Source organism: Labeo rohita, chromosome 7, assembly GCF_022985175.1.
Source record: "Labeo rohita strain BAU-BD-2019 chromosome 7, IGBB_LRoh.1.0, whole genome shotgun sequence".
Classification (NCBI taxonomy): domain Eukaryota; kingdom Metazoa; phylum Chordata; class Actinopteri; order Cypriniformes; family Cyprinidae; genus Labeo; species Labeo rohita.
In genome coordinates this window covers 42,488,314-42,501,366 of record NC_066875.1, presented here as the reverse complement: position 1 = coordinate 42,501,366, position 13,053 = coordinate 42,488,314, and the positions used below count along the sequence as shown (strand labels likewise).

General features: G+C 37.5%; 1 protein-coding gene across 1 annotated transcript; it reads right to left on the bottom strand.

The window, feature by feature from the left end:
- Positions 1-4,175: 4,175 nt before the first annotated feature.
- On the bottom strand, positions 4,176-12,856 carry mrps11 (mitochondrial ribosomal protein S11). The gene is made up of 6 exons (XM_051115771.1): positions 12,673-12,856; positions 11,979-12,095; positions 11,381-11,479; positions 10,511-10,640; positions 9,478-9,543; positions 4,176-4,492 (listed from the first exon to the last, which is right to left on the bottom strand). The coding sequence occupies exons 1-6, from the start codon at positions 12,750-12,752 to the stop codon at positions 4,385-4,387; spliced, it is 600 nt and encodes a 199-aa protein (XP_050971728.1). The 5' UTR covers positions 12,753-12,856; the 3' UTR covers positions 4,176-4,384.
- Between the last annotated feature and the right edge of the window lie 197 nt (positions 12,857-13,053).

Below are 13,053 nucleotides of genomic sequence, written 5' to 3'. Positions count from 1 at the left end.
GAACAGATCTACCTGTGCCTGGCCGAAACGACTCCAGATCAGCTGGGCCGTCTGAGGGTGGAGCCTCCACTTGCCTCGATCGGTTACACGATTGAGTTCGCCCGGGATGTAAGTGGCACACAGAAACTTAAGTCTGTGCTGGTTCCAGAGTAGGAGAAGGCGCGCCAGTTGTGACATGCGAAAGGAGTCACTGTGTTGTCTGTGCGGACTGACACATGCTTGCCCTGAACCAAGGCTGGAACCTCTTCAAGGCTAGAAGCACTGTCAGCAACTCCAGGCAATTGATATGCCAAAGCAGCTGAAGGCCTGTCCAGACACCTGAGGCTGCATGCCCATTGCATATGGCGCCCCAGCCTGTCCTGGAAGCATCTGTTGTGACAACAATGCATCTGGACACTTGTTCCAAGGGCACCCCTGCCCGTGGAAACAAATTTCTCTCCAAGGGATGAAGAATTTTTGCAACACAAAGGTGTGATGTCCACACAATGTGTGCCTTGCCGTCATGCCCATCTCGCGACACGGGTAAGAAGCCAGTGCTTCAACAGTCTCATATGCATTAGGCACAGTGGCGTGGCCATGGCTGAGGATGCCAAGTGCCCCAGGAGCCTCTGGAAATTTTTCTGAGTCTGAATGCTCTCACGCACTTCAGCACTGACTATACACGTCTTAGGAAAGACGTGCAATCATAGTGACCGAGTCCAGTTTTACACCGGAGAGTTTGCTCTTTTCCCAGTTGACCTGAAGTCCCAATCGAGCCAGGTGGTTGAGAACCACATCCCTGTTGGTGCAAACCAAATCTTGTGAGTGTGCTAGGATCAGCCAGTCACAGAGAAAATTAAAAATGCATATGCCCACTTCCCTGAGAGGGGCAAGGGCAGCCTCCGCGATCTTCGTGAACAAACGGGGTGACAAGGATAGGCTGCAGGGGAGAACCTTGTACTGATAAGCCTGACCTTCGAAGGCAGACCGCAGGAATGGCCTGAGTCTTGGAAGGATCGAGACATGAAAGTATGCGCCCTTCAGGTCTATTGTCACAAACCAAATCTTGAACCCTGACGCATGTGACAATGTATTAGAGGGTTAACGTGCCTTGCCAACATGTGGAGACACCAGGTGAGTGCCCAACACTTCCTGGTCTGCAGTTTTATCATCTGGCCGTCTCACGGAGGGCCATAGTGCTGTAAGATAACCATTTTGCAGGGAGTGCACCATAATCGTCCTCTCCGCTTGGGGAACCTCCGTAAGCCCTCTTGCTAAAGGAGGAGTTGGTATATCGCGTTCTGGCCGAAAACAGAGCCTTCCATGATTTAGTCAACTTCTCATGCACTTCCGGAAAAACAGGCACTGGAAACGAGTGTGACGGTCGTTACCCAGATGTCTATTATTCAGCCATAAAGGTTCGGAACTCCGATCTCCTTGGCTGCTCGTTTAAGCACAGCCGCCATTTTGCTGCTCAGTCGAGGCCTCAGCTTCAGATGGCTCATGCCCTCCTAGCGATTCTACCCGTTTAGGAGCTCCGAATAAGAAATTAAGCTGTGCTGAGACAGACTATCAAACTCATCCGGAAGCTCGATCGAGGGATGCAAGGAGCGAGTGATCTGCGGGGTTTTCACCTGGCGGAACCTTCTCTCACTTCCTATTTCTCCATGTCGACGCACATCGCAGCGGCCTCGTACCCAGAAGTAGAAGGACCAGAACGGGAAGCAGTCGAGGTGAGTCGCGGCTTCACGTAAAAGCACACAACTGATGGTCATGTTCGCAAGCACAACATGAACCATCAACGAGCGCTGCTTCAGTGTGAGCATCGCCCAACACTGAACACAACGGATCGTGTCGATCGTTCGGGGAGAGGTAAAGCCACAACCAGAAGGGCACAGAAGGAAAGGCATGTTTATCAACACACAATCCCAACCGCACCAGCTCTTTTAGAGAAATTACTCTTTTAGGAGAAAGATTTGCTCTTCAAGATCGACGTTGAGGCACCCAGGGGAACTCTCACAACACTTATCTGTGTTTGAGAAGGGAGAGACCGCTGCTTGTGCCATAGATCCAACGACGAAGAGGTGAATGGTGCTGCTTCTCACAGAGAGACGATGCATTTGGCTCTGAAGAATAGAAGAAGTGAGCAGATGCCATGCTGGCCTATTTATACCCGGATGTCCGGGGCCTGGCCAGCTATGCAAATTCTGCACACCCAATTTCATTGACCTTTTCTCAATGTTGTCAGAGGTGTTTGGGCCCCTAAAAGCGACCCCTAGTGTCGTACACTCGACACAACGTCGCAGTGAACAACAGATGATTATATCGATAATGATATAGTTCTAAAAATCATTTTAAACTTAAAAGAATAGCAGAGTCTACACCTCACATAATTGGTGCGAATGCTAATATTGTTAGCATTACTGCTATCTTTATATTTATTGTTCTTAGTGGGAATGGGGCTAGCACCATGTTTATTTATTTATTTTTCTTTCTATTTTTAGGGACGAAAATGAGCCTGTGAAAGATAGAAGTAACTTACACTGATGAAAGATTTTTCTGAGGAAAAAAAAAACACATTCAGTAGACAAAACTCCTTAAAACCATTTTAAAAGTTCAATCTGTCCCTCACAGCCCCATTTTCATCCGTGTTAAATTGTTACAATTCACCACGGCATCTAACCTAATTATAGTTATCATTGTAGTTATTGTTCTTGGTGTGAACAGACATTAACACTGTTATTTTCCAGTTTGTTACAGTGAAGCTGCTTTGAAACAATCTGTATTTTACGACATGCTCTATAAATAATTGTGTCTTGACTTAAAACTTTCAAAATACACAATCCACTTAAGGAACACATAACAAAAAAGACTTCCTAATTGACAGAGATGTAAAAAAACAAACAAACAAACAAACAAACAAAAAAACATTTTAACTCACTTCTGCTAAGACCATGAATGCTTTCTCATAAAAAAAAAAAAAAAAAAAAAAAAAAAAAAAAAAAAATCACACATATTGCATGCAAACCATTTAACTCTATATTCAATCAACCTTGTTGGATCTGGTTTCTAATCACTGCCCACAAAATCCCAGCAGGGATACTCAGGTTCCATGTCAGAGCCTCCACCGGATGCACAGGCTATCTGAGGACATCTGAGATGCTCGGCCATCTGGGTTAAACGTTGGTAGGAGTCACGCTTTGTCGGAGATGAGACGCGTTTTGTGGTGGCTCTGACGCTTGGTGCGAAAGGAGACTGGGAAAAGGACAGCTGTTGCTGGAGAGCCACAGAAAAACAGTTCCTGCGTACAGCACGAAACCAGTTTTCTACCGGTTATAAAATCAAATCCTTCAGATTTAAAACTGCAAGACTGGACTACAGATGTCCAGCAAGCTTATACATGGTTAACATGCCTGGGAATAATTTCCTATTGTCATTTATGTTTTTTTTCCAGTCCTCGAGCAATAGCGCGCACTAAAGCTAGTATAAAAGCAGATGTGCGTTGCAGGCCTGACCTTGGTTGCTATGGGTACTAGGGACAGACTTATATTCAACCGCCTGCCTGAGTTCCTGCTAATTGCCGTTGTCATAGCAACGAAGCACCTGATGTAATGGTAGGAAAGGGCAATAATCTTACAAGGGTCCATTTATTTATAGGGAGCTATTCCACCCTGTGCCAGTCAACTTGGAAACGGACTCAGATTAAGTGCTAACATATCGAACAATGATGTTTATTAAAAAGAAAAAAAAAAAACATATGTTCGAGAGCACACATAAGGTAATAATTTTGTGCAATTTCCTGAAACAAACAGCCACTGTAACAGCCTGTCATATGTTTGTTTTCACACTAACAAATGTATCACAAAATGCAGTGATAGGAAAATGCTTCCACTTCTTGTTTTTTAATTCAACCATACTTATATTTTTTTATTAACATCAGCATAACCACATGTATATGTATTGAAATAAATGTTTTAGTATTTGGTTTGTTCCCCTTGTACTTTAATGACAGCATCAATCATGCTAAATGAACTCCACAAGTTGAAAACCTGATGATCCATGTTATCCAGCATGATCACTGTCTGTTTATTTCTAGGTTTAATTTAGATTTTGAATTGCAGGGTTGCATTTTAAATTACGCAGCCATGCGTAGGTGAAAGCTGTACATGCACTAACAAGAATGAAAACAGACTTGATGAGTGACACCTTCACACTTTAATAATTATCAAAAAGGTAAATAACATATACATAGCATTGCAGCTGCAAAAAGGAAAAAAAAAAGAAGCATTACTCTCCAACAGCGTTGACCTGAATAATTGAGCATTTAACCTCTATATTCAGACTGGATAGTCGATGCAGAGAGAAAGAGAAACAGGACTTCGGGGTTCATGGGGTTTCTTCCTCCTCACATCCTTCGTGCTTTGCGAGGGCGACAGCCATTGTGTGGCACTGGGGTGTTGTCGGTGATGGAAACAACCTCCAGTCCTCCCATGGTTAACCCTTTAATGGCAGACTGCACATGGGGGAGCAAAATCAATGTAGGCCAAGTCAGCAACAAGATACAGTTCACAACAATGCATTTCTTTAGAAAAGACGTGTGTGGAGCAAATGATCCAATGAATCCTAATACTCTTTTTACACTTGTTAAAGATGTTAAAGATATTTGTTATTGGAGGATATTAAAGATTTTATTTATCTTTGCTGTCATCTAATACTAACTTAAAGATTAATTTAAAGGAGAAGTCCACTTCCAAAACAACAATTTACAGATAATGTACTCACCCCCTTGTCATCCAAGATATTCATGTCTTTTTTTTCTTAAGTCATAAAGAAATTATGTTTTTTGAGGAAAACATTTCAGCATTTTTCTCCACATAGTGGACCTCTATGGTGCCCTGAGTTTATGGTGCAGTTTAAATGCGGCTTCAAACGATCCCAGCCTAGAAAGAAGGGTCTTAAGAAGGATCTTATCTAGCGAAACGGTTATTTTCATAAAAATAATACAATTTATATACTTTATATTCTCCCCAACCTGTTTTTTTCCCGGTTCATGACAGTTAGGGTATGTCAAAAAACTCCCATCTCATGTTCTCCCTCAACTTCAAAATGATCCTATATCGCCGTTTTACCTTTTTTGTTAAGGGTGTTCGATCTTCTTTGCATGTTCACTTTGCAAAGACTGTGTCGATACTTCTGCAGCGATGTAGGATGATTTTGAAAATATTTTTGAAGTTGAGGGAGAAAATATGATCAGAGTTTTTCGACATACCCTAACTGTCTTGAACCAGAATACACAGAGTTCAGGGAGAGCAAGACAAGATGAGCGTTTGAGAATAAAAAGTATTTAAATTATATATTTTTTTAATGAAAATAACGGATCGTTTTGCTAGATAAGACCTTTCTTCCTTGGCTAAGATTGTTTACAACCGCATTTGGGATCGTTTGAAGCCGCATTTAAACTGCATTTTGGAAGTTCAAACTCGGGGCACCGTAACAGTCCATTATATGGAGAAAAATCCTGAAATGTTTTCCTCAAAAAATCACAATTTCTTTACGACTGAAGAAAGAAAGACATGAACATCTTGGTTGACAAGGGGGTGAGTACATTATCTTTAAATTGTTGTTCTGGAAGTGGACTTCTCCTTTAAAGGAATAGTTGTCCAAAAATTTAAATTTTCTTAAAATTTACTCACTCTCAGGCCATACAGGATACTGATGAGTTTATTTCTTTATCAGAACAGATTTAGAAAAGTATAGCATTACATCACTTGCTCACCGGTGGATCCTCTGCAGTGAATGGGTGCCGTCAGAATGAGTCCAAACAGCTGATAAAAACATTACGATAATCCACAAGTAATCAACATGACTCCAGTCCATCAATTAACATTTTTGTTAAGTGAAAAACTGTGTTTGTAATTAAAAAAAAAAAAAATCATCCATCATTAAAGGATTAAAGGAGAAGTTCACTTCCAGAACAAAAATTTACAAATAATTTACTCACCCCCTTGTCATCCAAAATGTTCATGTCTTTCTTTTTTCAGTGATAAAGAAATTATGTTTTTTGAGAAAAACATTTCAAGAATGTTCTCCATATAGTGGACTTGCACATACACATGCACATCCCACAGCTAGTCAAGACATTTGAGGTTATAAAGTATGTAAGCTGTACATTTTTTTTTAGAAAATAACTGATCGTTTCGCTAGATAAGACCCTTCTTCCTCGGCTGGGAAAGTTTAGAGCCTTTTGAAGCTGCATTTAAACTGCATTTTGGAAGTTCAAACTCACGGGCACCATAGAAGTCCACTATATGGAGAGAAATCCTAAAATGTTTTCCTCAAAAAAACACTTTCTTTATTACTTAAGAAAGAAAGACATGAACATCTTGATTATAGATTATGGACTCATATTTTGTCCAGAAGCAATGGGTTACAGTTAAAACGCCTTAAGGTTGGATTTGTTTCTTACAAACTTGCAGATTACTTGTGGATTATTGTGATGCTTTTATTAGCTGTTTGGACTCTCATTCTGACAGCACCCATTCACTGCAAAAGATCCATTGGTGAGCAAATGATGTAATGCTAAATTTCTCCAAATCTGTTCTGGTGAACAGAAACTCATCTACGTCTTTAGTGTATATTTTCAGCACATTTTCATCCTTGGGTGAACTGTTCCTTTAATAAATCTGTCATCTTTTGCAAATCTGAAAACTGAAAAAAATGTTATGCCTAAATTCACTTGTAGCATTTAAAATGATTGATTTTAATTTAATTAGACAGAACAGTCTAATTAAACATGAAAATAATTACTGCCCAGAACTGTAAAGTATTTACCCTGTCTTGCCTACTTAGTCATTTGATTCAAATAAGTTAGCACTGCAGTTGGTGGCTTTGCATTGATTTATTTATGCCCAACCACCATCTGCTTAAATGCAACTTAGTCTGGAAGCTTCTGACTGTGAATAAACCGAGGGTAGGTAAAAGAGTAATGCAAGTCTTAAAAGCCCCCTGTTGCCTGCAGCTCTGGAGGGGCTCATTAGATTCACACCCAGCCTTAATGTTCTCCCACCCAGCTCAGAGTAAGAGCATGCAGACCGCCGCTGAGCTCACAGAACTCATCGGTCAGTTTCAGAGTATTGATTGAATAGTCAGTACGCATAACTGTTGCTGTACCATACGGGCACATACACAGAATAATAAATAATCACTGCTGCCATTCCACTGAAAGAATCATGAAAAGAAACTGGATGAAAAGCAGGAAGTTTAATCAACTGGATTTTTACATTTTCCTAAGAAAATGTGGCTGCCTGTGCAAAAGTTGGCACCATGATGTCCCTATGCAGTAGCAAATGTGGTGTTGTAAGTATACCGTAGTATGTAAGTATGCAAGTATGTTGTAGTATTTCAACACATCAGAGGAGCTTATTGGCTTGGTTTCTGCTGTGTCTTGTGACTGGTTGATATCAAACCATCTGTTTTGATTTACCTTATTGATTGATTGCAAGTTTTAACTTGCTCTGTGTTTTTTTCCCTTTTGAAATCGTTTAGTACTGTTGAAGGGCTCTGTTGGCACAGAAAGGACTGATTTTCTATAGCTCCTTTTGTATTCTTTGATTTCTACACTCCACAAGCATTGCTGTTTTATGAGTACTTTTTTCGCTTTTTCCACACACCTCGTTGGTTTTGTGAAGTTGCACCTGAATAACCTCACAAGACTTCTAGATGCACACAAGTCAGAAAACTCATCCCCTAAGACTCCATGATATTTTGGTCTCTAGATATGGCTTAGGCCCCCTCAATAGATTTTCTGTAAGTTTTTTGGCTGCAAATCACAGTAGTAAGTCTAAAAGGTAATGGCACACCTTAAACAGGGCAGAAAAGGTGATAAGACTCCTTTTACTACAAATTTCAAACAGGCATTTTTGAACCTGTTTTTTTCTCATTTGGACATCTGTGCACCTCAAGCTGTGAACTGAACCTCTAAATTCCCATTCGCATGCCATGAAAGAGTGTTTAGCGTCACTTCCACTGTACTAGTCTTTTGTTTATTCTTTTGTTAGTGATGTTTGTTTAGTCATAGCCAGGGTCTAGGATCTGAAGAAACCAACACCAACAAACTTAATCAACAACGAATAAAACATTGACTAACACTATTTGCGTTTTGTTGAGAAGATGTGCGCCATTGCAGTTTTCACTTTACACATGATTAACTGGGTGGAAAGAAAATCTCATGCACACATGTTCAAAAGTTTAAGGTTAGTAAGGTTTATTTTTTTAAACAAATTATTACTTTTATTTAGCCAGGGTGCATTAAATTGATTGAAAATGACATTAAGGACATTTATAACAAAAAAGATTTCTATTTTAAATAAATGCAGTTCTTTTGAACTGATGTTTTGTGTCACAAAAATTAATCAGCAAATCAGCATATTAGATTTCCGAGGGATCATGTGACTGATGCTGAAAATTCAGCATTGCATCACAGGAATAAATTGCATTTAAAAATATATTAAAATAGAAAACAATTATTTTAAACTGTAATAATATTTAACAACTGTTTTTACTATATTTTTGATTAAATAAATGCAGCCTTGGTGAGCATACAAAACATTTGTAAAAAACATTTTTTTTTTTTAAATCTTACAAATCATAATTTTTTAATGCTATATATTGTATATTGACGGAGGGACACAAGTCTTATACAGGAACTAGAATATCATAAAAACTTGGAGTCTTTTGACCACAAAACCACATAAACAATGTGCTCAAGAACACCTTAGCAGTCACAAAGCAACCCCTTGGCAACCACACACAACAAAAAAAGGTTCACAAAACACAAGCAGTCACATTTTTTTCTTTAGAAAATGTAAAATCTAGATGTTATTATTATCTTCTTTCTGTATTAATTATTAGTTTTACCTTTTTCTTTATTTTATTCAGTAGCTGCTTGCTCTCTCTAAGCATTTTCTTTTTTTTGCACATTTTTGCTTTTTTTTTCCCCCTCTATTGTGCACATGAATAAATAGTGAATAACAATATAGAGAATCTCAGACCCTTGAATTACAAATATTTTAATTATTACCATTTTGCATTTGCATTCTTTTACCTTTCAAGACTGTGACTTTTTTTGATATTTACTGCAAAAATCACTGCCTAGTTTATTAGAAAACAGCAACACAGTGTTTGTCTCATTTGAGAGTGAAGGTAAATTATGATGCCGACAGATGTACAGATTCAAGACACCCCATTTGCATTCAGATGTGCACAGGTTCACTTTGGTTTTCAAACAGTTACAAGCTCTCATATGAAAGTCTTACTGCAATCATATAAAATATAGATAAAAAGAAAATGTCAGAATAAATAAAAAAGTAATATGATAGTTCCTTTGGCAATTCACATCTACAATGCAGTTTAATCCATAAAGAACAGTAGATTTTTTCAGAGCGCTTTTTTCCTGCAAATCTTTATAGGCATCAAGTAAGGCCTTAGTAAGCTACTCACCAAGCGGCCTGGACCGAGTCCTTTCACCAGCACGCGGACGTAGGTGACCCCCTTCGCCCTCGCCTTCTGCTCAAGACAAACATACATACATTTAGAACATTTAGCATAATAAAAACTAATGAATCACTGAGGAAACACAAAATTGCAGGAGCCTAGAATCTGAGGTCTGTCCGAAACTACTAATTTAGATCATAACGCTTGTGTCCATACAGCAAATGAATGGTTATCAGTGGGAAGTCATATACTGATTATACAGCCTGCTGTGACTCAGGGTTGTCATTAGACTCTTCACGACACACGCTGATGAAATTACAAACAAATAGCGTGGAAGTAACCGAAGAGACGTATAAACATGAAACCAAAGAAATGTTATTTTTAATTTTTCTATTTCTCTTGGCCAGTCAAATTATCTGTATAAACAACATCGAAACGATAAGATACTGCTGATAATCTCAGACCTGAGGATGCATACACGCACATAAGACTTTCATATTCTACACACGCACGCACACAAAACAAATCCTTTCATAAGTTCTCCATATTTCAGTTATGTTTTGGCCGGCCCTGTTTCTAAAACAACATTTTATGTCAGTTCTGATAGAATTTTTCAGCGTGATTTTAAATTTAAAGCAGAAAAAAACAGCCAAACACAATCTAGAGGGATACTTTAACAATTAAGCAGGGTGTGGTAAATTACTACAAAGAAATGTGCTGCCATCAAGTGGACAACATCCAAACGACCAACATCCAAAATTGTGACAAAACATGCACAACCGCAATTAAAAGTATTATTTTTTAAAAAGAATGTCTGATATATCCATCTCTACTAGCCAGTTCAAACGCAATCATATGTAGTTTATGCTTTGACAATTATACTAAACTTTATTTTTACTGAAATGTATTGCACTCCAGATAAGTTTACATTAATTTATTACACAAAAATGGTTTTAAACAATCCTTGACACACTTTTTCAGTATATGTTATACAATCGATATGATTTCATATTAAATCCTTATATTTCGTCCATCTTACCGCAGCAGCTGAAATCCCAGCGGTCTGTGCTGCAATAGGAGTGGATTTCTTCACATTCTTGAAACCTTCTGATCCACACGAGGTTCGGACCATGTACTGTCCCGCAAAATCTGTGACCTGGATATGTGTGCTAGAGCAAGAAATGAAGGACAAAAGACAGTTAGCTATATGTAAAATGCAGTATTAGGTACAAATGAGACCCAGGACTACAAAACCAGTCATAAGGGTAATTTTTTTAACATTTAGATTTATAAATACATGTATAAATAAGCTTTCCATTGATGTATGGTTTGTTAGGAAAGGACAATATTTTGAGATATTTCGAGATACAACTATTTGAAAATCTGGAATCTAAGGGTGCAAAAAAATTAAAATATTGAGGAAAATCACCTTTATGAAGTTCTTAGCAATGCATATTACTAATAAAAAAATAAGTTATGATATATTTACGGTAGGAAATTTACAAAATATCTTAATGGAACATTATCTTTACATTATATCCTAATGATTTTTGGCAAAAAAAAAAAAAAAAAAATCATTTTGACCGATACAATGTACTGGCTATTGCTACAAATATACCCATGTTATTTATGACTGATTTTGTGGTCCAGGGTCACAAATAATAATTATAATGCATATACTGCAACTATGAACATCTGTAGTCTTGAGATAAACACAGAAAATACTGTAATTTCATTTCACACGGGGACCTGAACTAAAATATATGATGTAGGACACGATATGCAACAAAAGCACTGACCAACACAACAAATGGGTAAATGACAAGCATAATTAAATATAATATAAATATAACCAACCAAATCTGGACTTAATCCATTTTAATTTGTCAATCATGACTATTTAACTTACTTGTTATATGTGGCTTTTATGTGTGCTATTGGTAACTCTTCAAATTTCTTGCTGTCCCACGTCAGGGAGCTATCCTCACCCGGAAATGGAGGGAAGAGACTAAATAGGGAACAGAATACAGTATAAGCAACAACAATAACAAACATTTTACCATGAAATCTAATATAGAATTTCAAATTATTTATTTATGGAACTATATTTCTATTTGTCTAAAGTTACTTTATATAGATATATAGAGATACTTCATTAACTTTTACTACCAATGTTGAAAAGTGCTTTATTTTCTTAATTAATTTATTTATTTGCAGAAACCGTGATACACTGTCACTCAAAAGTTTGAGGTTACATTTTTTTAAAGAAATTAAATGTTTTATTTAGCATGAATGCATTAAATTAATCAAAAGTTACAGTAAAGACATTCATATTGTTACAAAAGATTTCTGTTTTAAATAAACGCTGTTCTTTTAAACTTTCTATTAATGAAAGAATCCTAAAAAGTGTTATTCATAATCTCAGGGGTTAATTTATCCTATCATTTATATTCTAAGAACTGACAAAATATTTTGAAAGCAGGTGTGTATCAGTGTTTCTGTCATACTCTTTCTGTCTTTTGACGGGGGTTGATGGGCTCTTGGTCTCCACTGGTTTGGCACCAGTCTCTTGTAATCGGATGGCGCTGCATGACAGCGGACGCTGAAGCCCCACATTTCCGCCACTGCAGGAGACAACAACTAATTAGGTCCCTTAGTAACAAAATACATTCAGAGTATGGTCAAATGGTGACAATTTTGAAGAAGCTCAAATAGAAGCCTTGTGTTATTTCATGGTTTTGTTTACGTCACCATTAATGTAAAAAGTGGAAAATGGCACTAATAAAGAACTACTATTTGTCTCCAAATTTTTCACTGATAGAGGTGTTTCAGTGAATACCACAGTATAATAATGTTTGGTGTTTTTAAACAGTATTAGTATGATCAGGTCAGGAAACCATGGTATATGATGCAATGTCAAAAAAAAAGCATATTAATATCACAAAATAGTCAAAAAAAAAAATATGGTATTAACATAGTACCGTGCAAAAATTGCATAACCTTAGTAGAATATGTCCTAAAAGACAATACCATAGAACCATAACCAAAAAACTGATTAATATTGTCAACATTTGTTGATTTTTGTGTTTACTTAAATATAGCGTCAGCACAAAACATTAACAAAGGAGAATATTCGTCTCTTACACAAATATCAAACACTTTATCACATGTGCTGCTATAACAACCACATAAGCTACTTACATTAACCGTCCAAATGAATTCAAGGGCTCAAAAAGCTGCTGGCACGAACCTCGAATGAGGCTATATAACCTAAGATACATAGTGTGTGTTTTAAATTATACAATTTATTCACGAACACACACACGCATGACTTTTAGTAGCACGGCGGACATTGAGGGTCGTGTACAGTGTGTTTAATGGGAACGTCACAATCATATTATAAATAAGAGGGGTGTTGTACTTACGTTTTAGACGCCAACTTATCGAATGTGACGTAAGGTATTTTGTATTCTATAAACTATAGTAATAACACATAGTTCAGCTATAGCGTTTCTTTACTTTCATTAAATAACGTTTGTAAACACAGCTAAAGCTTTTGTCTTTTAAACAAGTCCCCCCTAT

Excerpts from the sequence above, each read along its gene's own strand:
- mrps11 (XM_051115771.1), bottom strand. The coding sequence starts at position 12,752 with ATGTATCTTAGGTTATATAGCCTCATTCGAGGTTCGTGCCAGCAGCTT. Across the intron at positions 12,096-12,672 it reads AATTCATTTGGACGGTTAAT|TGGCGGAAATGTGGGGCTTC; the intron begins GTAAGTAGCTTA and ends TGTCTCCTGCAG. Across the intron at positions 11,480-11,978 it reads CCCGTCAAAAGACAGAAAGA|TCTCTTCCCTCCATTTCCGG; the intron begins GTATGACAGAAA and ends TTCCCTATTTAG.